Raw genomic sequence first — 25319 nt, forward strand, 5'->3', positions numbered from 1 at the left:
GAGCGCACGTGCTCACACGGCCACACCGAACTCCTCCCCAGGAAAACAAACACGCACAGGTATGCCACAGCAGGCTACCAGATGCTGCATGAAATACACACACATGAAGAAACCTACATTTGTCAAAGGCAGAAGGAAACAAGAACAGGTACAGAAGACCAAAATTTCAGAACAAATTCTCTTACTTCTAGCATATAAAAACTAAATATCACCATGATCACGGCAGACAAACGATTTATGGGGGTGGATCTTAACTTGGAATATGAAAATCACGTGACTTGATGATAAAGGAAAGATTCTGGGAGAGCAGCACAGTAAATTTATTCAGGGAGGCTTGGGCCTTAAATACCGGAGGGATGGAGGCATTTGAGTATGATCTAATAGGCAAAAGAAGTCATTTGACACTCCTAAGAAATAAGGTTTTATGATAATTGAGGAATTCAACAGCAGTGAATTTCCAGATAAGCCAAGACACAAACCCGCTGGGTTCCGTGCGTGTAAGTCACATCCGCACTAGTCTATGAGCCAAGATGCAGATACTCTCATTGAAAAGCAAACGTCATCACCTGGGCCACTTACTGTTAAGCGGACTTTGAGTGCGTGCATTCATTTACAGACACCCCCAGTTAATCGTTCTCAATGTGAAGGACAGACAGAGCTCCTGCTTCCTGAAGATGATTCACAGAACAGATTATCTCCTGAGCACTAATGGAAAATTCACTGCGATTTGAGAGAGACATTCTGGCCTTCGCAAAGCTCTGGAGAACCATTCGCGCTCGGCAATTATTGGATCAAGAATGATGTTATTCCTGTGATCGGGACGTATTACGAAATCCTCAGCATGCTTACAAATATGCCTGTCACAGTCGGGAAACACTGCTCACTCAGATGTACCAGAGTCCGGTTAAAGTGCTTACAGAAAAACTACTCTCCGTTAATAAATGCCAGCAATGTCGTTCCCGTCCATGTTCATCGCGACCCATTTTTATTTTTGCCCCAAAGTAGCTTTATATTGATCAAAAGTAAAACGCCATTCGTTTTATTGGAGCACTGTCTTAACAGGCGACTGTGGCAATCTGTCTTCGGGGAACCTTATTTTCAGTGGAATGGTGTCGTAAAAGAGATTCTGTCGACACCAACTTCCTTTCTCCACGCGGGTTTCATCAGCGCTATTCCCTCCAGGGCCTACGCACATCTCGCTCTCTCTCTGCCTGAGACGCGGCACCTCTGTGCTGAGACTAACTTGGCTTGGTACATACAGATGGAGCATCCGGAATCCGAAAATCCCAAATCCAAAATGCTCCAAAATCCAAAACTTTCTGAGTGCCCACATGATGCCCAATGGCAATGTTCACTGGAATATTCCACATTTTGGATTTTCAGATGCTCACCCAGTAGGCATACTACAGATATTCCGAAATCTGAAATCTGAAACACTTCTGGTCCCGTGCATTTCGGAAAAGGGATACTCAACTTGGACTGGGATACTCAACTTGTACTATCAAGGGAGTAGACACAGTAGCAACTCACACGCTGTGAATACTTGTAAGCATTTTCCCTGCACTGTCACATTGTCACTCTCCTCCCCCAACAGACTGTGGGCAGTTACCCACCTTACGGTGAGGAAATTGAGACACGGAGAGGTTAGGTTACCTAAGCAAGGGTACAAAGCTAATAAAAGGAGCCAGGTTTCCAACCCAAGCCATCTGACTCTGAGCCCAGGATCCAGCCACCAGATTATACAACAGACGGGGAAACATAAGCCAAAAAGGATCTTTTATTTTTAACCAATGTAAAAACAAATGGACAAAACCGCTACAACCTACAGGCTCCTGAAATTTTATTTCAAAGAAAGTTGCTACTAGGTAATTTTGATCATTTACTTAAAACCTCCAATTTTTGCTGTTAATGCCTAACACTTTTCAATGGCTTATGAAAAAAGTTATGCCAGAGCATTCTAACCCCAAAAAGGACCCCCAAAATGCTAATATACAGACAATCACAGCCTTCACCAATTAACAAGCATCTTTACTACTTTAGTACGTTCGTACATTAATCGATCAAGATTTAAGAAACGTCTGCAACGAAATGCCCATAGTGCTTCACAAATTATCCCTCATCAATACATATTTCCTCATCATGTTGTCAATGTTAACCAGGACAGGTTACGCTGATCAATGCGGTTCATCCAGCACACGGCTGGCTGCGAAATCCACGCCAATCTCAACCTGTCCGTGTTATTTCAAAGACCACGTGTGAGGCTCAACCCTGCCCTGAATGAAGAGGAAAGTGGGTGACGTGGTCTGGTTCCCGACACTGAGAAGCCAGAAATTTAGTGAGAAAATAGCTGAGCAGGGAGAAAAAGGAAGCAGAGCATCAGGCAGGAAAGAGCAGTCTGGACAAACCACAGTGTATTGGTGTCCCAGGTTTACAGTTCTTGTGTTAAGTGGTCTCACTTTTTTCACCTAGGAACCGGCGGTCAGGAGGCTGTGACAACCTCAGAGCCCACCCTGGGTGCACTAAGCACCCACGGTCACCCACTGCTTTAAACATCCACCTCCCGAGAAATCTCTGTCTTGGACGTGGCTGCCACGCTTGGAAAAGGGCGGGACCTGATTCCGGAGGAATCCAACGTAGCCATCTCAGAATCGCACCTGCCCTGGGGCGGCCCTGATCCTAGTCACCATGAGTGAGCAGCAACCCAAACTCGTCTGGCAGGGTGAGAAAGCTTGGGGTGAATATTAAGAGTTCTTTATAAGACACAGGATATAAATGACTGTATTAATCCGTGGAAGATGATGAAGGAGTTATCACTAACGGAGAGCCAGGAGAAAGGGGAGACAGAAAAAGCAAACACTCGTGTCTCACGTGCCTACTTGAACTTGACTCATGTCCACATTGACTTTAGAAGCTTGAAGAACCACAGTTTACACTCTTACAATGCACTATGTGGCTATCATGGACGCTGAAAACAGCTAATGCTTCATTAGATAAATACATCTCACATGACATGACATTATAAAGAATGTGGCATGGGGGAGAACGTATTCACATTAATTAACACAACAAAATTAAAACGTACTTGGTGAGAATTTTAATATTAGAAAAGCAGTGAAATCATCCCTGTGCAGAAGCCAAATTCTTAACCCGAGTTCCACAATCGAAGGCTGCAGGGAATTCTCTGACCTCTGGCAGCTATCTGAACAAGGATCTTCAATGTTTTGGTTCTTCCTTTTTGCTTATGTTGATATGAAATCAAATAGACAAAAAAAAAAAAAAAAAGACATGCAATTTTACCCTGCCCAATTTTTTTAAGTACCAAATCTTTTAGAGTATTGTACTTATACCAAAATACCACACGGTATAATTTCTTCAGTTCCAACACACCAGTTCTTTGGTCTAAGGGAACTCAAACATTGCATGTGCTTCTTTTCAAGGCCTCAATTAATTTGCATAATTTCTAAGAACAGGCTTCAGCGAAGTCAAAGGAAGGTTTTAATTACATTCAAATTGGTATATAATGAACTACGCTTTAATTCCTTTATTCCTATTGGCACGATATGTCTTGCTAAGAAAACAATCCAAGGCTATTGATCATCTTGTTCCTCTTTTTGATTCAGCCATGACCTAAGTCATTAGTAAATTACTCTTGTAATATTAGCTTCGTCAAAAAACAGACATCAAGATGCCAGCATTTATTAAATCCATAGTACTATGACATTTCAATCCCATTGAACTTGCTTAAATTTAGCCAGTGAAATATTTATAACAAAGAGGTAATTAAAAAAAATCTATAAGCTGAACACCAATAGCCATTTCCATTTTTTTACTTACAGCTGTCAACAGCAATTTTATCTACCAGTCGTGCCTTAAACCAAGTTAAAAAACAGTGATGAGAAAATGCAGAACGATAGTCTCCTACACTTGAACCTGAACCATGCGGTTTACAGCGATCACAGAGGCGGCCCTCTTCTGCTGGACCCCTCAATGCAGTGTGGCACCTTGCTCAATATTAAGGAGCTTTAAGTCAGGTTTCTACTCTTCTAAACTCATTCATTCCTTTTTTTTTTTTAATTGTTAAATGCAGAACATTATGTATTCACGTGAAGGTTGATCTGCCTTGTGCGTGCTGGCCCTTCTGGTTATAAACGGAACTGAAGACAAAACTGGCGGCAGATTTTATCTTACTCTTGACCTTACACCATCAAGACAAGCAGACTCAGAGCGAGGTGGGTGTCTGCGGGAATGGAGAGAGAAAACAGGACTGAACGATCGTGGCATTTTTTTATTTAAATCCAGCAGAGCACACCAACCTCCTCAGGGTGCCGCTTCTCGGGGCCAGGAGGGAGCACACTGAAGGCCAGAGTCCGTGCACGGCCACGTTGCCTGCGGAATTACACGTGGTCCTCATTCTCGTTAGATCTTAAACTCTGAAGACCCGGTCTCCTCACCAGAGACATCGCTAATTTGCAACTAACTTGCCTGTTCATGAAAGGCGCTATTAGCTTAAAAGGATGACCTAATCTGCAAAGGATCTTCGTGTATTTTTAAGGGGGTAAAAAAAAAAAAAAAAACCTGCCTCCACACAATTTCACTGTGGTTTAAATCCACAGTAAAATCCTCCATAGATGAAAGAATTATAATCTATTCTTAATGATTTTTATTAATGGAGAGTGGAATGGAAAATCTGAAAAAAAATAAAAAATACGGCACAACAATCACTTTGCAATGTGTCTATTTTAAACAAGAGATGTATTCCCTCAGCATCCCACCCCCCAAATCCCATACACCAATTACATTAAATTCACGCGAATATTATCTTGCCTCCTCTGCAACCGCAGTTAGCTGGCAAGAGCCAGAATTATCGGTGGTAAACAGAAGCCATTGGGGAGCGCTGACTCCCCGAGCAGATAACTGGAAGTTGACTATATTCTTAAATTCTTAATGTGCAGAGTTAAAAGCCAGTTGCTATCTAAGAGACTGCAGGCAGCAGAGTTCAGGCCCCTGTGATCAAGCTATTGTGACAGGAAACTCTCTGTATATCTGGACTTTGCGATTTTTACGGTTGCATTTATTGTCTGACCAAAGTTGCCCTCTTTGGTGCGCCTCTTATAAGATTTTCTCCAATACTCATAAAAAAGAGGCCCCTACGGTCCTTTCTCGGCTGTGGAATTGATGTGGTTCTGTGCAAGAACCCAGAACGCACGAAGAACCAGCACAGACAAGCATCGCCTCTCGGTTCTGCAGGTGGCAAAGGACGGGCATTAAAGACACTGAAGTTCCCCGGGATTTGCCTCCCCAAAGAGAGTCTGTTTAACAAGCCTCTTCAAGCCTGCAAAGAGACCAGGACAGCAGGAGGAGGAAATGTCGCAGGCGTCTTGCAGAACCTGCGTTTCCGGGCCCAGGTGAGGCCCGAGCGACAGAGCCTGGTTCCTGCCACTGGGTAGAAAACTCGCGAGTGAAACTGACAGCACTGAGGCATCTCAGAGGATCGGCCATCAGTCCAATCACAAAACGACCGACTGTCAAAACACCCTTTCTAAGAGCCATTTGGGTATAGCTTGATGAGACTGAGGTATCGACTGTGCGTCCCAAACATTTACTGCTCGATGACTCGGCCGAAGAAATCAAGCTCTGTCTCTACATGGGGGGGCTTGAAGCAAAGTCTGGGAGAATCTAAGGGCCCCACCTGAAGGCCACGCTCGGCAAGGAGTGTTTTGGTGTTGGCTGCATTTCGCTGCTGAATAGGAGAAAAAGAGATCGGTCGCCATAGAAACCGCAACCTCACACTCCATCCTCACATCTTTCTCGCCGCTTGGGCTGCACCAGATGGAAGGAGAAGGAAAAGTTTCTCTGTCTGTGCCACACTTCATCACTCTCTGGTCCCTGCCCCAGGTCTCACCTGCTAAAACACAGAGAGTCCCTCCTAAGGGTTACATCTACACTCCCACCGACAGGTGCATCATTCAAAGCTTAAAAAAAAAACACGAAGACATTACAGGATGCAGCATGTTCAGGGTGTCATGCGCAGCCTGAGTACTGTCAGTAGGGAGCCAACAGTATCCGCCAGCGGGTGGAATGGAGACCTGCGGAGGAGTTCACCTGGCAGGCCCGAGGCCGCCGTCCTCGCTGAGGGCCCTGCCTGCAAGGTGGGCCCCAGGCTGGCACCTGGGAGGATGGCCTGTGGACAGTAGCCTACACCAGTATAAAACATCTAAATGTGAGAGGGGTTCACTGCACCTACACCGTTAGCACAAACCACAGGGTTTATACTAAACACCTGGCTTCCTAACGGGAGTCTGGGCTGTTGGCCTGTGCCAGGTACAGGGTGGCTCTGTGACCCGCTCCCAATATAAACCTGAGCACTGAGTCCCCAGGAGATGTCCTGGGAGAACAGCACTTGGCACCTGTTGTCACAACCCACTGCTGGAGGAATTAACAGTGTCCTGTGCGACTCTTCCGAAAGAGAACTCTGGAAGCTTCTGCCTGGTTTTCCAGACTTCATCCCCTGCACCTTTGCCCTCTTCGGATTTTACTTAATATTCTTTCCCTGTGATCGACTGTAACCGTGAGTATAACAACGTCTGCATCCTGCGAGTCCTTCTAGTCAATTCCCAAGCCTGGGGGCAGACGTGGGGGTCCCTGGCAGAGAGGCATGAGAAGAAGAGAGGCTTTTCGGGAGGAAGGCCAAGGTTTGGGGGCCTCAAGTTCAATTCCCTTCACTTTAGCGCAAATCTCTAAACAGCGTATTTGGAATTTCAAACACACTGCCATTTTCAACATTTTTTAAATGAACACAGAAAGGTTCAATTTCCCTTCTTGAAGGGATAAAAACACGATCACAGACTTTAGTGACATTTCAAATATGTTCTTGCCTTGCCACAACGAGGTGTGGTCATGAATGAACTTGGTCGGAGAGCGTTTGTTTTTCCCTGGGCTATATTTTGGTATTCCTCTAAGGAAAAAAAATACTTTATTTCCATTCACTGGCAAATTGGGAACTGCTGTTTCTTATTTGTAGATCTTTTTGATGGATATAAGAGTTGCCAGTGAAACTTCCATAATTTAACATCTGCAAACGAGCGGTAAGACCAATTACAAGAACGGCAGTGAATGAAAAGTAACCATCACAGAAGGCTTGTAAGTGCCGGACACATGAAGCCTTACATTAATTATCGATAGACTCTTGTTTTCTAGTCCCCTTTGGCCCTGTTTTTAAAATTTACTAAATAACCCCAAATCCTTCTATGATATCTTAGTAGACACTTAGTGAATTAGAAACTGTGGCAAGAGAGTCATTGTTCACCAAAAGATGGAATTAGTCCTGTAGCAAGTTCATTGCTGCATTACAGAAATAAACTCTGAGAGAAACACATCCTAGCGGGTCTTTATGAAACACAAAAAGCTTCTATGGAAACCGGGGCGTTTCACTTGAGCGGACACTGGGGTGTGTCATAAATTAATTAAACGATGGCTTTCGAAATCAGGAAACGCGACCACGTCAAGTAAAGGTTTTATTATTTTTTAAGATACCTTAAGTTGATTCTTAAAAAGCAGATTTCTTTTTGTTCTGAAAGCCTAACGACCCAGCTGTGTGATGCAGACAGCCGTGTCCTAAAGGAAAATCCAGGGCGGGGCCACCGTGACAGGCACGCAGGTACCTCTATACACCTGTGATTTCTGAAGAGTAAATTAGTTTTCAGTACATGGACAGTTCTGGTGAATCTCTTAGGCCTCTAAATAATGAGGCTGGTTTTCAGGGAGAAAAAATTTCATTATTTACTTTTCAATAAAATGAGCTTTTCAATGTCATTCACGTTTTTTCTTATCCATTTGATCAACTATTTACTTTTCAACTGAGTGTACGTTTTGAAGATTATCTGCATTTCCCAAAGAAGGTAAGTCAGAATTCCCAGTAAAATGTGGTATCCAAAACCTCCTCCCAGCGATCTCTCAAATCAAGAGTAAATAACAGCAGAAATACTAACTATGAGCTTGGTTTCTACCCCGTTTCTGTTTGTATTCATGAGCTCGATCAGACCACATGCCCGGACGCAGACAGACACCACCACACAGCCGTGAACACGTCTCCCAAACGGAGAACCACACGGCGTAAGGAGATTCATTCCACCAAAACGCCCATTTCATCTAACGTGTAAAAATAATAAAAAGAACTGCTTGGAAATATTGCTCATCTCCGGCCATTAAACGTGCTTAGCTTTGACTTCTGTCTCGTAACAGCTGAACACTGTGGCAATTTTCCATAACAACATGCATCTCGGGTGATTCACTGCTGAATTCGAACATAGATTCCTTTTACTGTAATGAAAGAAACTAGAAAGAAGCCTGCCTGCTGGGAAACAGTGATGATCAAACAGTGGGAACAGAGTAAAAAACAAAAAACTCTCTCTGTATGTATATATATCTGTGTGTATATATATATATGAAAGTTATCTATATATAAAAAATTCTATATACATTTAAAAATTTTATGTGTGTATATATATACATATATATATATATACACACACACACACACACACACACACACTAAATTTCTATTTTTGGACCATGCAGGAGAATATCATCTGCTAGAACTAAAAACTTGAGAGTCTCTCTTGTTTTTTTAAATACATGAAACAACTGCTAAGATAGCCTGGTCCTTAACCCACGTGCCCATGCAGTTTCTCTAACTTAATGACCTCCGTGTAGGCAGAGGGACTCGTAGAGAATTCTAGTATGTTGTTTCTTAAATTACAGAACATACATGCAATGCAGTTGCACTGGGTTGGACAGTGTCTCCCACAAGTTTACGTGCACCCGGAAGCTGGGGCTGGGGCCTTATTTGGAAATAGGGTTTTGCAAATGCCATGGAACGAGGGTGAGAGCCCACGAGATTGGCAGGGGCCCTAATCAAATGACCGGCATCCTTGTAAGTGCAGGGAAATCGGGACAGACACAGAGCAGAGGACGTGTGCAGATGGAGGCAGAGAACAGAGGGAAGCTGCCACAAGCCCGGAATGCCTGAAACCAGTGTGGTCGAGAGTTCATGAACTAAGCATGGAGAGACGACTGGGAAGCAGCTACACCCCTCGATGTCCTCCCTGAGCCCCTCCACAAGACCAGCCGCCCCTTCCCAGTCCTTCCTGAAGCGGCTGGAACAGACGGTGCCTGGTCTGCGGCGTGGGCACCGACCCACACTGAGGACCCACACCCAGCCCTCTCCTCCCCTCCCGGCTGCTGGGACACCAGCAAGGAGCAACTGCGGCCACCCCTGGTTTCCGTAAGAAGAAGTGGTCTTAACTGCATCCAATTTTACAAACAGGGGAGGTGCAGATTTGTCACGACTGCTTGACAGCCTGGGTGAGGACTTACTTGTCACTAAAATCCAGGAAGCCCACGCCCCAGCGAAAGCCTGAAGGTCCTGCTGTGCCCAAACACCATGCTCATTTCACCTTCCCTGTGAAACCTCAGCTGCGCTGCAGAAACGCGTGTTCTCGGGGCTGAGCACCAAGCCAACATCCGTCTACCGCGCCCGCACCGAGAGCCGTCCAAGGAAACCAGAGGGGTGGAGCGGCCTCCCACGTGCTCCAGCTCCAAATACGCAGGGTTTGTGCTAGGATTTCCTCTGACCCAGATGGATCATTCCTGCCCACAACTTAATATTTTATTTCACGCAAGTTTGCAGCACAATTTTAGAAGCATCAAGAACTTGGCGATCGCGTCAGTGGGGTATGTTCCACAGTCCTTCACGCCGCAGGACACCTGGCGGAAGGACTGGCACTTAGCAGACACTCAGGACAAGCTTCCGGAGCCAGTGCAAAAATTGAACCGTCACGAGAAGCATCATTTTCTATCATTTTTACCAAACAAAAAGCAAAATCAGACTTGAGATGTTTTCTCTTATGTCTGGGGTGGGACGTGAGCAGGTAAAATTGAGATTTCTATACCAATTCATTATGAAGAAAAACAGTAAACCTAAAAAAAATTGAATCAGTATCTTGTCATATGGGTCTTTAGGAAGATCATACACAAAAAAATAGCAAAATGGAACAGATAAAACCTTAAACATTTAAAAGGCAAGCTGGCCAAAAGGTAGTTTTTCAAAGTGGAAAAGGGTTTGATGTAGAAAACTTTTTAAGCATTTTATTCTTGAAAAGAGTAGATAGACTGCTAAGAATCAACTTCTTACCTTAAACACTTCCATTGGAAGAGGAAATTTTGCAGCGTCAATAAGGGATTTTTCCAGAGCACATTTCCACTCAGAGGCCATCTTCAAAGGATAGATTTCTGTAGCAACAGCAAAGCACACGAGAGTTTAAGGACTCAAATGTTCTGCTGGGTGGTTCTTTCTTGCATTTTTTTTTTTGTCTTGGTCCTTCCTACTAGCTCAGCATGCCCAGACACCGTAAGAGTTCACACCCCGCCCGCCACAAACGGCCACCTGCTAAAAGGATTTTCTGAAATTAAATGGCAACTTGGGATTCTGCTGTCAGAAATGAAGAATCAACTTAATACGACTCTTCTTCGGGGACTATTTGTATGCATTTTGTTGGCATTCTGTAAGTAATTTAATGGTATTAATCACATTAGCAAAATCTTCAGTCATCCACGGGCCAAAACTCCACGTATCACCCAGGAAGCAACACCCGCTGATGAGGAACTTATTATCTGGTACATTCCTAAATTGCGAATGACGCTTGTCTGGCATTTGCCTTTATTACAACATATTTTTCACTAAATCTCTAAGCTCTTGTGTGCGAAAAATAGTCCCTGTAAAGTCAGAAAATTATTAAAAGGTAAATTAAAATTTACCAACCAAGTTGAATATTTACACTTGAAATGTTGCTTAACACACCACATGTTGTCCGTATTTTCCCTAGGCGGCTGGGGGAGAGAGATTTATGGATGGAGGTTACACAGCCAGAATGCAAAATTAAAAGGGAAAGGAAAAAAAAAAATAGTTGAGCCCTGTTTTTACCTATTGCTGAATCTGCAGGGGAATTTTATGGCCTGGTCTCAACAGATTTAAGGCCTTATCAAAATAGGATTTGCAGAAGCGCTCGCTGGAAGTAGGTATGTTTATACCTTCACTATATCAACCCAGATGACTTCAGGCAGACACTTAGGATATGAATATGAATTTAAGCACAGTTAAAAGGCAACATTAAACCTTTGGGACTATATTTTTAATTTCTTCCATGTCTGCTTTTTCGCATGGAGCCATATATTTTGATCCTCATAGCTTTTGGACTCACCTTGAGCTTTAAGCCCCTGTTTTAGCAGTTTATTCAATCTTTTCAGGACAGAATTAACAATAGGTGTTGAGATGCTGCCAGAACTAGCCAAGTCATCAACGTGCTCACTGCCCAGAGTCATTAAGTTGCACAAACACACACAAAGGCTTGTTCCTGCCAACATATCCTCTCCCTATATCTACTGTCTATAATCCTTTCTAGCACTTCATGTATACTCTTCTACCTCTGGGGGATTCTTTTTTCCAATTTGGCATTTCTAAGTCAGAACCAACAGAGAATGTGATTGTTCCTAGTAGCATCTACCGTATTTCGGGGCGCATGGTAGGGCCTCAATGCACACTTCCGCGGAGACTGCACGACCTCCACAGGGGAGCCGAGGAAGACGCTGCTTATCACAGGGGCCCACAAGCAGGCAGAGGGACCAGCTCCCAGAGCCCTACACAGTGCTCCACGCGGGCGAGAGGGATACCCGGGGACACACTCCCGGCATCCAACCTTAGCGAGGGGAGGACACTCAGGGGACCCCAGGGAGCAAAGCCCAGAGGACACCAGCGCAGGGTCTGGGGAGAACTGGCAAACTACAGGCTGCATGTCCAGGGGAGCACAAACAAACCCCATTTTCCAGCAATCTGGAAGCAGGCAGCGAGAGAGTTCCACCTGGGCGTGGTCGGAAAAGGACCAACTCACGGAAAACGATGGGGGTTTCCAAAGACAAGACCAAAGACACAAAAATGGAGAAAAAGGAAAAGCAGCAGTCTCCACTCTTGCACTCTGTCATCAAGACTGCTTGCACCCTTGGGACCCGTTACGGGGGTCTCGGAGTGGGGGAGGGAGGCCCTGCGACAGAGACCAGCGCAAAAGAGTGGTCCAAAAAACCACTCAAGACTAGCAGGAATGAAAATCCAACAGAGGCCAGGGTCAGACCCAAACTGCCAGAACCCAGCGAGGAGGCACGCAGACCCCGCGCGCTGGCCCAGGGAGGGCTGCCCTCCACGTCCTCCCTGCAACGCTGACTCCTCTGTCCACACGGTGCCATCCCTCTCCCTCCCCGCCAGAGACAAATGTCACAAGGAGCCCAGGTTCCAGGTGGTTTCTGCCTCTGTCCTACAATATGAAGATTCTCCGTCTTACTTCTTCCCGAGGATATGAAATCCCCCAATGGACTCGAACTCCACGGCCAGGCATACCTCTTTTCTGAAACCCTGCCATCGGCTGCAGTTTTGTGGGCTCAACCACCTGCACAGGCGACCCCCTAACAGACGCCGTGCACCGAGAGCCCGACTCCCCGTGAGCGCTGCATGAGACACGGGCACCCCGGCTGCGCGGTCAAGTTCACGGACGATGAATAGCACCATTAAAAGAGCATAAAACATTTCCTCAAAATGACTGTGCTGCAGGTGGTTTAACAGAGTGAGGACACAGGGAGAGGGTGGCCCTCTGCAAACCAGGAATCGGCTGTCCGCAGACCCCAACCACACCGGCCCCCTGATCTCAGACTTCTCGCTTCCAGAATGGTGAGAAAATAAACGTCTATTGTTTAAGCCACACAGTCTTAGGTATTTTGTTTTGGGAACCTGAACAGACTGATATAGAAAGCAACAACTCTTTTTTTGGACTAAGAAACAGTTCAGGAAGGAAGTATTTTAAGTTACATTCAGAAACTTCCTGACTCCAGGAACTACCTAACACAAGAATTAAAAAAAAAAAAAAAAGAGGTTGAAAGGATTCTGAAGGAGAAAAAATATGAGGAAAAAAATTCTATAAATAGAGAAGAAAATAAAAAGAAAACCTCAAAGTTTTCCGCCCTTAGAGTCTGCAAGAACACCTCAGAGTTCACCTTGCTTCCTATGCGTCCAGAGTGAGGGCGTAGGTGGGGCCTCTTACAGACCGGGGGCCTCAAGGAGCTACTTAAACCTCTCGAAAAACCAAAGTGTAAACACAATACTCTGATCACGGATTGAATCCCTAGAAAATGCCAATCCCGTGACATGTATCATGCCACTCAGCAGCCCAGCCAATGTGTAACTATCCCGGTTGTGCAGAGCCAGTGGCTTCTTTGACTCCTTCTTCCCTCCCTCCCAGGCACCGCAACGCTATTTCTCTGATTCCTGCCCGAAATGCAAAGGCTCCATGACCGTAGGCTGCTCAGAGGTGCAGAGTACACAATCCAGTACCTTTTCCCAGAGCTTTTGAAGACTAACTTCCTAGCTGATTTCTATTTGTACTCAACAGGTGAGAGTTATTAGGATCTTTAAAAAATGAAAAAGAACAAATAAAACTAAAGATTATTTTTGACCACAGTGGCAGTATTAGTGAGGGGTACGAGCAAAGGACCCCCCAGAGGGCAGGGATGAACTCACAGGCCTCGCTTTCATCTCCCCTCCACACCAACCTTCCTTCTCACCATCGGTTACTGCTGAACATGTTGCATGGTTTTAATGGTGTTTGGGAATCAGAAAACTGGCCTAGTATTTTCTAGGCAGGTCTGAAATGTTATTCCCACCTATATTTCAGGTAAGGAAATGGTGCTATCATGTAAGTTGTACAAGCCACACTGAGACGTGAAATTAATTTATACAAACCCAAAGTATCGGGTTCTGTTCCCGTGTGTAAAACGTGGATAACAATAGCCTCTCCTCCCCGGGGCAGGACATAAGAGACCCCAGCTTTCATCCTGTAACTACCGTATTTGAGGAACACAAAGTCACACTTAAATATCTTTTCACCTTTTATTTTCTGCTTCCCATACGTAACCTTTCCTGCTGACAATTTCAATATCGGGGAAGTCAAGTTCATGATGATGAAAGTGCCTTTTCCAAAATCTTTAGGGATTCCCATGAACTCTTAAGTGAAATGGACAGTTTATGTCCAGAAAAATTCTAAGTGAACACAATTTATTCTTATGTTATAAAGATGCCAAATTATCTAAAGGAGAGAGCTCGTAGCAAATATTTCCTGAATTTCTACAGAGACATATTCCATTCTTGCTTTTGATCCGAAGTCCCCTGATTTCACAGGAAAGAAACATTACAGAGAACCTAAGAGGCGACTGACAATCCTCTGCTTTGTACACTGGCAAGTATATATTTCTCCTAAAATTTACAAAGCAATTAGACACTAAGCTGAGATTTATACACACGACTTCCCGCACAAAGTAAATTTTTCCTGCTGGGTTATGAATCCCAGGGCAAACCTGAGGTCTCTTCTCGCAACACTGACAGGCCCTTTCTCTGTCATCACAGCCCAAAATCACTCAGGAAATAAATGGAGGTCTTGGCTGCTTTGCAAAACTTTGACAACAATACTACTAATAAAATACCACGTTACTCCTCCATGTGCCTGTCAAATTTAACACAGATGCAAACTCGTGCAATACAGAGCCAGGAAGTTTTTTCAGTTAAAGCCCCTGAGTGACAGAAAAGACAGATAACTCCTCACCTCCATGTACCCAAGACTAACATCGGCAACTCATAGGGGAGGGAAATATGCTGGTGATTTTAACAAAGCAAAGAGCCAAGTCTTTATTCTAAACATATCTGAAAAACTGACCAGAATAAAGATCAGCAGTTTCTAAAAGAAATGTATTTCTTCCTTGGCATCTTTGACTCCATAAGAATCCAACGTTTTTTGTTCTGGGGTTTCCTGCTAAAAGGTTGGTAAGGAGGGGCCGCAGGGGGACGGGGTGGGATGGGCACGGCACCTGGGAACCTGCATTGCATCACCTGGCCCCGAAGCAGGGGACCTCAGACAGGTAGCTTAACCCCAGGCTCGATTTTCTCTGCTGGGAGATGAAATTCACACCAAACGTGCAGCACTTTTTTGGAATCAAAATAAATAACATACCAGATGTAAAATCACCTGGCACATAGTAAACATTCACGAATGGTTATTTTGTAAACAGTGAGATTTTTGACTAGTTAGGTATGTCAGAACATAATGCACTATTCTATCCAGTTAAGCCTGTGCAAAGTCATTTGACGGTGCATTTGAAGCTAACGAAAATCTATGATGTGCCAGGGAAAAAGCATGATGATCTTCTCGGTGCTGTTTCCTGGTCAGAATGGATTGTGGTTTGGCTAATTCAGATGGATGGATAAACGGGTGGATGGATGAATACGGATGGATGGGTAGAAAGAAGAACAGTTGGATGGGTGAGTGGGTGGATGGGTGGGTGAGTGGGTGGATGGGTGGGTGAGTGGATGGGTAGAAGGCTGGGTGGATGGGTGGATGGATGGTTGGATGGAAGGGTGGGTGGATAGATGGATGGATGGGTGGATAGATGGATGGATGGGTGGATGGATGGATGGAAGGGTGGATGGATGGATGAATGGATGGATGAAAAAGAGGATGGATGGATGGATGGATGGAAGAGAGGGAGGATGGATGGATGGATGGATGGATGGAAGAGAGGGAGGATGGATGGATAGATGGATGGAAGAGAGGGAGGATGGATGGATGGACGGATGGATGGATGGATGGATGGAAGAGAGGGAGGATGGATGGATGGACGGATGGATGGATGGATGGATGCTTGGATGAGTGGATGGATGGATGGAAGACTAGATGGATGGATGGGTAGGTGAATGGATGGATGCATGGATGGATGGAAGGAAGATTAGCTAGAGGGAAGGACGGATGGATGGATACACAGACGGCTACCCAGATGAATGGAGATTTTGGAGCTTACTTACAAGACTATAAAATCCCTAAAGAAAAAAGTGGAGAATATGCCCACCTCTCAATGTACTGTATCTTTCCTGTCTGAACCACTAATTCCAAAGGAACTCGATCAACTTCCCTGAGGCCTCCAACATTACTTTCTCTTTTGAGAATACTACTGATTGAGGTCTTCGGTTTTATTCTCTATAGGAAGTACTGTGAAGTTAAAATGCTTAATATTCATATCCTCAGATATAAAAGATACCACAGAGCTAACAAATTTTCCAGAGACACATCTGGGAAAATATACCATCTTTTTTTTTTAAAAAAACACTACACAGCAGGAAAAGCTTTGGCCCTTACCTGAAGGTGGGTCCATTCTGTATTTATTCTCTTGACACCAACCAACTGGTCGAAGTCTGTAATCCAAGTAAAACAACCACTGGTCATAGGATTCAGTGTCCTCCAATCCCACATAGCGAAGGCGTAATCTTCCTCCAACATTTTCAATCACACTAACTATCCAGTACTGAAAAGGGTTCTGAGAATCCTGAAGTTCTATTAAGGAATCAACTGTAATGAGGTCTATAGGGCCTTTCCCTCGCAGAGGCTGTTTAAACAGAAGCAAAACTCCTTATTTTAAACTTTCTTTTAAGGTTCTCATGGAAACAGATGACAGCAGAAGATAATGCTTTTTCACACCATCATCCAAGCTACTGGCAACAGTCTGGCATCCCCCCACCCCCACCCCGGGCACAGCCAGCCCCCCCACCCCTCCCCCCTCCCATTCACACATCCACGTACCCAATTCCCAGCCCAACAACCAACATCACAACAGAAAATAACAGTTGGTGCTAAATTCTCACCAAACAAATCACCCTTCCCAGCTAAAATTGCATTTGTTAGAAATTAGGATGCTTTTAAGAAGAGTCATACCCAAATTTGCCTGGAGCTAGAAAAACGTATGGCAGCAAAATGTCTATTTTTCCAGTTTATACCATGATTCTTCAACATTTGTGCATCTTACCATGACCACTGCTCTAATACCCAAGACCCTCTCGTGCTTTGATTATGTGAGTAAACCTTGATTGTGTGTCGATGACGTGTCTAACACGCATTAATGATCAGCTAAATGGACTATTATGTAAAGTTATTTCTACACCTAACTTGATAATTGGTTTAGAGAATTATAATTACTGCCCCTTCTTAGCATATGTTAGCATATGAAAAGGGTGTTTGTTCAGCCAGCCTTGTAGGCAAATACGTTTCAAAAATTAACACAGTAAGACAATTTGTCCCTGTGAAAGGGTGAGCCATCGTCATTTTGATTTGCTAACCAAACAATTAAAATAGAAGCTATTAAGATATATAACAAATACATTAGGCCAAATCTTTACAAACACAACCTGCTGAACTGTATCAGACACTGATGCTCTAAAGTGCCAATATCATTCATGAGATGGGGAAAAGTTAAGGTTAAGAGAATATGATTCTGTCAAAACTCAAACCTTATTCCTTGTTATTCATTAAGTTCTCCCCCTTTTTAGGGACACTCTTAAAAAGGCAGATTTGGTAATTCAACACTTATTTATGACATAGTACCCTTTCTTTTCCTGTTCTGTTTTATATAGTAAATATTAAAATGTTTCATCATAAATTTACTTTCAAACGAATCATCAAGATACCAAACTAATTGTTCTTTAGTATTTTAAAATTGTCTTAACTACATTTAAATACAGTCTGCCATTTCTCCTCTTGTTCTTAACAAGGGAAGCTAATTCAATTATTAGTTAGTACACGTCTATTCAAATCTTGGGGTTATGCATCTAAAGTAGAATATTTAATGGAATCATTTATCAGTGTACTCCAAGAGACTGTATTAGTGCATATACACGCTTAGTGGTTACCTGTTCAAAACAGTTATTCTACAAGATTTTTATTTACATTTACTAATACAGGAAATAGACTTATAGGATAGTGGGAAGATATCCTAACATATTGTTATTTAAAAATACATTCACATCGAGCAAACTTCCCACTTATCACAGGGAAGGCATCATCAATGCCACTCAAATCAGTCACCTAAGTAATTCAGGACAACAGCAGGTCAGGCCATGTGCACAGAGCTATCTGTGAGCAGGCATGTATCTGCGGAAGGATATATGCTCAGGTGCCGTTAGGGCTGATCACGTAACGGGGATGCTTCTGAGATACATTTTAACAATACATACACCTTCCAGGGATGCTTCCGAGATAGGTTAGACGTATAATGACAATACATACACCTTCCAGCAAGTTCGCAGGTGCCGTCCTCGAACCAGTCAAATCACGTATGAGAAATTCCGTCCAGTCCGTGTACTTCTCTTTGATTGCTGGCAAGACAAGGGAGAAGAAAACACTTCAACACAGCAGCAAAGTATCAGAGAAGCTTAAAACCACAGGAGGTTTCCGTAGGTAGGTATTGCTTCAGTATTTTTCTTCATTTTAAGCACCACACTTAAAGTAAATACTGAAATCGAGACATTGAATCTGCCAACAAGTAGTGACTTCACACCTACCACGCACCTGGGCAGCAAGGAGGTTAAAGCCTCTGGAGTCCTGAAGTCTTACAACCTATTCAACAACTTCCTACCAACAGCAAAGAAGATGTTATAAAGTGTATGATCCAGGAAGTCCAAGAAGAAACAGACCAGCGAGGCTGGAGGACTCAGAAAAGTATTCCACCTGGAAAAATAAAACCCGGCTCTGCAGTACAGAAGACGTTTCCACAGGTACAGAAGGAGGAAGGATTTGCAGACTAAGAAACTGGCCTGTGCTAATGAGAAGCGTGGAGTGAAGGAGAAACGGAGAAAAGTCCAATCGTCCCTCCACATCCCCGAGTTCAACCGACCGAAGATCAAAACTATTTGGGAAAAACAACAGCGTCTGTACTGGACATGTGCAGACTTTTTTTCTTGTCATTATTCCCTAAACAAGACAGTGTAACAACTATGTACATAGCATTTATGTTGTATTAGACATTGTGATGAATCTAGAGATGATTTGAAGTATATGGGAGGATGCACGTAGGTTCTATGCAAATACTACTCCATTTTATACCACGAACTTGAGTATCTGTAGATTTTGGTATCTGTTGGGGGGTCCTGGAACCAACCCCTCACAAATTCAGAGGGACGACTGTACCGCATTCAGCCAGACCAAGGCTCACTCGGAGCACACAGCACCAGGAAACAATGTTGAGTGACAGGAATAAAACTATCGGCGCTCCAGGAAGTCAACACAGACACCGAATACACAGGAGATCTCTGCATCAAATGAACGTGGCAATAGTATAAAGGTTTGAATGGAAACAAGAGTCCAAAAGCAGGGAAACTGAGGCTGCTGCAGTTATCCAAGTGCATAAATGACAGGGCCCAAAAGAGAGGTGTCAGCACTGCGAACAAGGAAGGAACGTACTTGAGACATCTTTGGAAAAAGAACTATCAGATCTGGGATGCCAACATTCTGCAAGTGCTCAGAAACCAAGCCCTAAGAAAAACCTACCTTTGGTGGTACCCACATCCCTGAGGGGCCTACGCCTTCCCAGGGCACCAAGGAATTTGCAAAGCCCACAAAGGTGAGAACAAGACGCTTGACTCAGAATCCCACCGTTGCACACTGCAACTCTGACCTCGCAGCACAGCGAGAGCCGGCAGTCTGGGATCCACATGGTACTTAACTTAACCTTTGATAAAGGGCCATTATCTAGGGTCTTCAAAGGCTTGATGTCACCCTTTCTAGCCCAAACGTAAAGGCACAGAGTTATGGGCAAAAGGCAAACTGGTCTTAAGGGTGTGGGGCAGATCCAGGCTCCAGCATATGTTCCGCCATCGCTGGATGCGCAACTTGGGATAATTCACTCAATTTCTCTTACCCTCTTTCCTCACTGATAAAAGGTGCTGACAACATTTTGTTTACAGGGAGTGCTCTACATGCAAATAAAATATAACCATCCCTGGCACACACTAAGCCACGAATAAACGTTAGCCCTTGTGTTGTTATAAGTACATGCTAAATTATTACATATACTTACGTAACCCTCCAGTTATTTTATAATATTCATTCCCACAATTTCCAAATTGAAACCTCCAACAAGCTCTGGCATTACCGCCAACAGAATGGAGACCAGTGGCAGCACCTGCTCCTTCAGCCGTGAACGTGCACCTCAGCCAACATCCACCCAACACCCAAGAATGATCATGAGACCGAGAGAAAAACCAACATGGAAGGTATTCGGGTAAACTAGGGTGGAACGTTGAGCTTCACCTTGCATAGCAATGTTCTTACCACACTTGCATCAAAGAACAACTCATCCGTTCATCTGATTTTATCACTAGATTTTTTTTTTCTCAAATAAAATACCACCTTCTTTATTTTACACATGCATACTCACATGGAAAAACAAATATTTGGGGCAAAAAAATCTGTTCTTGTCCATCGTTAGAAAATGCAGTAATCATTTTCAAATGCTACAGCCTTTTTTAAGTTGGCCCTTCTGTGTGGCTAAGGTTACTGAGACCAAAAGCAAAGAAAAATGGGATAGTAGATTAAAATTTGTACTCACCTCATGCTTTACAAAGACCTTTCATTTACTTTATCTGTTTTGATCCTCCTAACAGTGCTATGAGCTTTTGGTCTTAATTAACTCTTGCCCAAGTTCATAGAAAAAAACTAGGGCCAGAGCCAGCCTCAAATCCTACGTGGGAGATTTTCCACTAGAATCTCTTGATTCTCCTAAGCTTTTGTAAACAGGTAAGTCAATAATCTAAACTATAGGCACGATGGAGATAATATGAAATGACTATCTAACAAAGGTTTCCAGAAAATATACAATTGTACCCTAACTATGTATTTTCTATCTCATTACAAAAGAATGACAATTATAATCAAGTGATAAATGGTCCTATGCTTAAGAGAAGTGATCTCTATATCCACCGTGAGGAAAAAATTGATTTTCCACTTAAACGTTGTTTCTAACAAGCATGCAATCCAAGCTAACATTCAAGTCATGACAATTACAAGTTTGTGCTCATTGTCTGCAGTCTACCTGACTGTCCACTCTGGGGGGGCTAGGGACCATCCACGTCCCCTGTGTCCACAGCCACACACCCAACAACTAGAACAACCGGCACACAGGAGGTCGTTAATGAACTTCTGTCGCTGCAAAGCAAGGACTGACAGATGACAGGGTTTTATAAACTGTTTCTGTTTTAGTAATCTTTTGATGAAACAGAATTTGTTGAATTCAGATTAAGAGCCACTGTTACCATAAATATTCATTACAAAGATCTTTCATTAAAATACAATTTAATTCAATGGCACTGCCAAAAGCATTCACAAATGTACGCCCATTTTTTTTTTTTTCTTTTTTGTATCTGCCTACTCTGTAACTGCTTGCATTAGAGGTAAGTTACCATTTACAATTCTAGTTTTGGCACATATGACCTAGAATGCCAGCAATGGGTCCATTTGACTGATCTGGCACTTAACATCTCATGAGGTAGAGACAGACATTAAGTATTTTTCTGGAGTTCTCCTTCTATACAAAAGCCCAGTAAGTAACAACAATACTGCTCATTCCAGACAAGGGAGGCACCCAGAGATTAAAGAAATACCAGGTACTACACAACAGGATCTTAATCCCCAAGAGACCTAGTGCTTTCTCTCAAGTGCCCAAGAAGCTCTTGGCATCAGAAACCATCAGGATTTGCAAAAGAAAAGCCACAAAGGACAGAAACTGTTTACGACATTCTCCAAGCATAACACATATTACTCTGCAGCATATCTTTAAGAGCCCAGATGATAAATGACCTCTAAAACTATTAGATGAAACTTAACACCTTATCGGTGTTCACTGGTTAGAGATTTTTATCCAGTGAAATATGGAATTTCTATTATTCTTGCACATTTTCTCCAACCCTTCCCTAACTGCCAATATCTCACTTTTATAGACATTTCTGGTACTCTTTTAAACATTTTCCTGCTTTTAAAGAATCCCCCTTCCAAAGAGGCAGCCACTTTTTTTCCCCTCTCCACTAAGAACAATTTCCTACAGGTCTTTTATTAGCTCACTCTGCAGAGAAACTGTCAAGACGGAATTGACATATCACACAAACCCAGGGCTCTAAGTTCAATGAAATAAGACACCTGCTTGTTAAAGATTTTATTCTCCTAGGTTTCTCTTTCTCATACTTGATTACTTCTTCCTGCAAAGTTACTTTCTTTCCTGGAGCCAAGGAGCTTCCATTCAATTTTTTTCCAATATTCCTTTTAGGTGCATGTTTTCAAAAAGAAAGAAAGAGGCAAGCTTGCAAAAAAATGTGCATTAACATACCCTTTGTATATATCTTTGAAATATCTAATGAAATGAGCCAGGCTATTGGTTCACAGTATCCACGTCACTGTCCGTGATGGTTAATTTTATTGTGTCAACTTGCCAGGGTCCAGATACGTGATCAAGCACTATTCTGGATGTTTCCATGAGGGTGTTTTGGGATGGGATTAACATTTAAATTGGTGGACTTTGAGTAAAGGTGCCCTCTCTAATGTGGGTGGACCTCATCCAATCAATTGAGAGCCTGAATGGAACAAACGACTGACCTCCCCAGAAAAAGAGAGAACCTTCCAGCAGGAGGTCTTTTGACTTTTTCTCTCCCTGGTGCCATAGCACATGGCCTTGGGCTCAAACTGCAGCTAACCCTCCCCCAAGTGACCAGCCTGCCGGCCACTGACCACAAGAAACAGGGTAAGTACAAACAGAGGGAAGCAACAGAGATTTTTTTTATAAGCCTCAATACGGTCTCATCACAGGTCGACAACTCCAAGTCAGATAACATACGGTCTACCAGAAAACAAGAGAAAACAAAACATATCTTCAGGCAAGGTTATTTCATGACCTACTTTTGTAACTTGTCTTTTCATTTCTCCATGTGTAAGAAATGCCTTCCTTCTTAATTCTAACCTAAATTTTCTAGCCCGTAACCTCAGCCCAACCCTTTGCCAAAGTCCCTGCACAACCTCCAACCAGAGAGTTACTCTCCCACTAATAAGGCTGGGCACCTCCTTCTTCTGCTTGTGTGGTTGAAATATTTCAGCAATAAACTCAGTTCTTACAGTTTGAATTCATCTTTGAAATTTTAATATTGCCCCAGTCATAGTATTTGCTTTGATAGGAATGCTGTGGGAATTAATTAGCATGAATCAGTTACAGGAATTAATCAGTTATTCATAGAGAGAACCAATGTCATACCATGGGCTGAGTAGGAACTCACAGCTCCAATGTTAGCCATGATATTGACCCTTGACCCTTGGTGTAGCCCAGGTGAAGTTCCCGATATGACAAACAGTGGCTTCCATGACTATTCCATAAGCAGAGATACCTAGGCAATTAACTGGCTTGATTTTTTTTGTTTTTATGAGAAGGAAAGTCTAGTAAAAGTGATTGATTCTAAGGAACATTCCAAAGTGCTGCAATAATGATTCAAAACTATAAATCAGGTTGTTATTAAACGAAAATTGTTGAGAAAGGACAAAAATTATGGCGTGCTTTTCCCTCCCCAGTTTGGAAAAACCTGAGCAGTCACAGTGCCTAAAATAATAACTGCATTTGGTCTGCAAGTGCCAGCAGTAACAACGGAGGTATATTTGAGTGTGCATCTGACTCTCTCTACTTACTTATCTTTCTTCTCAATAGCCAAACAGGAAATTTCAAGTAAGTCCCAAAGGTTTTGTCCTCTGTGATTTGCCAAACAGACAACCAAATCAAAACTGCTACCACAGTATATCATAAAACACTTCAATAAAAATTTTGCAAGAGGGTTAGAATATGTAAAATAAAATATGCCGCCCCTGGAGCTGTCAGTAATTCATTTTGAGTGTTGACTATAAATTCTGCCTGCTTTATTACACAAACAGAATTCATTTGGATTATTACGTGTGGCAGTTCTTGAAAAACTCAGCTGTAAACAGAGCCTGCACAAATTCCCTGAATTTTCTTCTATCAATTATACAAGATCAAATTATGTTTGCAAAAATGAAGGTTTACTACTAACAATTATTTTTAAGCAATGAAATGTAACAGATATTAACTTATAGTTTTCTTCTTGTTAACACTTAGACTATATTAGCCGAAATTTATAGTTGTTTATCAAAACAAAAACTATTATGTCGGCCTTGGAAACAGTAATTCATCAACTTATGTGGAGCAGTTCATGCCAGATAAGTAGAGGGAAATAAATTTCATACTCATTTTGTAACCATTATCCCTTCCACCTGGGAAGATGGGGTAAGCTGAGATTTGGAAAAAAAAAAAAAAAAAGAAAGAAAGAAAAAAAGAGAGGATGGTATAATAAAACAGGACCTTATTTAGACATTTAATCTAACCGCAACCTAGAATTCACTTGTCCACTAATCATAACCTCTTTTTGATTTTTGTCAGCTTATCCAGTATTTTAATAATCCCAACCCAATAAACTACTAAAATTTAAAACCAGCCCCAAATGGTAATAATATGGAAACATGTCTCCTCCAACATGGCTCCTTATCAAAATTCTTATTTCTTTAGAATATTTTCTGTACGAATAAAAAGGGAAAAGAAATATTTTTAGTGCTATTTTAGGATGATTTTATAAGCAGTGACATAAACACTGTCGTACAGAAGAGCCAGACAGGAACTTAAATCCTTTCACCACATTAGAAGAAGACAGGCCAGGCGCAGCAGCTCACACTTGTGATCCCAGCACTTAGGGAGGCAGGGGTGGGAGGATCATGGGAGGCCAGGAATTCGAGACCAGCCTGAGCAAGAGCAAAAGTCCATCTCTAGAAAAAAATAGAAAAATTAGCCAGGTGTGGTGGCGCGTGCCTGTAGTCCCAGCTACTCAGGAAGTTGAGGCAGGAGAATCACTTGAGCCCAGGAGTTTGAGGTTGCTGTGAGCTAGGCTGATGCTGGGCACTCTAGCCCAGGAAACAGAGCCCGGGCTCTCAAAAAAAAAAAAAAAAAAAAAAAAGACGATGATGACAGATTACATGGGAATGGAGAAAATCAAGATTATTACATTTTCTTTCATCTCAGTCCTCCTTCCTGCTTGCTACTGAGGATCCCGTGTGGCCTAACAGAAGGAGCTGACAGAAAGGTGGATAAATCACGATTAGTCATGTGTTCTTCACATACATGAGTCAGGGCCACAGAAACTGGTCTTCTGCAGGGGCAGCAAAGAAACAGAAAGAGCCCAAGCAAATGACTCATTAATGGGCTTGTTTTTTTCATTACGGTCGCAAGGAGTCCCCAACTTAACAAACTGGTTTTGTTCCCAGGGATCCTTAATAAATCAGTTTCAAAGGTCCCTAACACATTTTAGTAATAGC

General features: G+C 42.9%; 1 protein-coding gene across 2 annotated transcripts in view; it reads right to left on the reverse strand.

Annotated features, from left to right (window-relative positions):
* Positions 1 to 25319, reverse strand: part of SFMBT2 (Scm like with four mbt domains 2) — a 151314-nt gene that overhangs the window by 56970 nt on the left and 69025 nt on the right. The window contains exons 5-7 of one of the 2 annotated variants that reach the window (XM_069458629.1): positions 18201 to 18289; positions 16281 to 16527; positions 10193 to 10290 (exon numbers count right to left, since the gene is read on the reverse strand). In XM_069458629.1, the coding sequence (XP_069314730.1) occupies positions 10193 to 10290; positions 16281 to 16527; positions 18201 to 18289 (434 nt within the window). Of the gene's footprint in view, positions 1 to 10192; positions 10291 to 16280; positions 16528 to 18200; positions 18290 to 25319 lie in introns of those variants that run through there. The other variant, XM_069458630.1, reaches the window with a different exon arrangement.

Source organism: Eulemur rufifrons, chromosome 25 (genome assembly GCF_041146395.1).
Source record: "Eulemur rufifrons isolate Redbay chromosome 25, OSU_ERuf_1, whole genome shotgun sequence".
Taxonomy (NCBI): domain Eukaryota; kingdom Metazoa; phylum Chordata; class Mammalia; order Primates; family Lemuridae; genus Eulemur; species Eulemur rufifrons.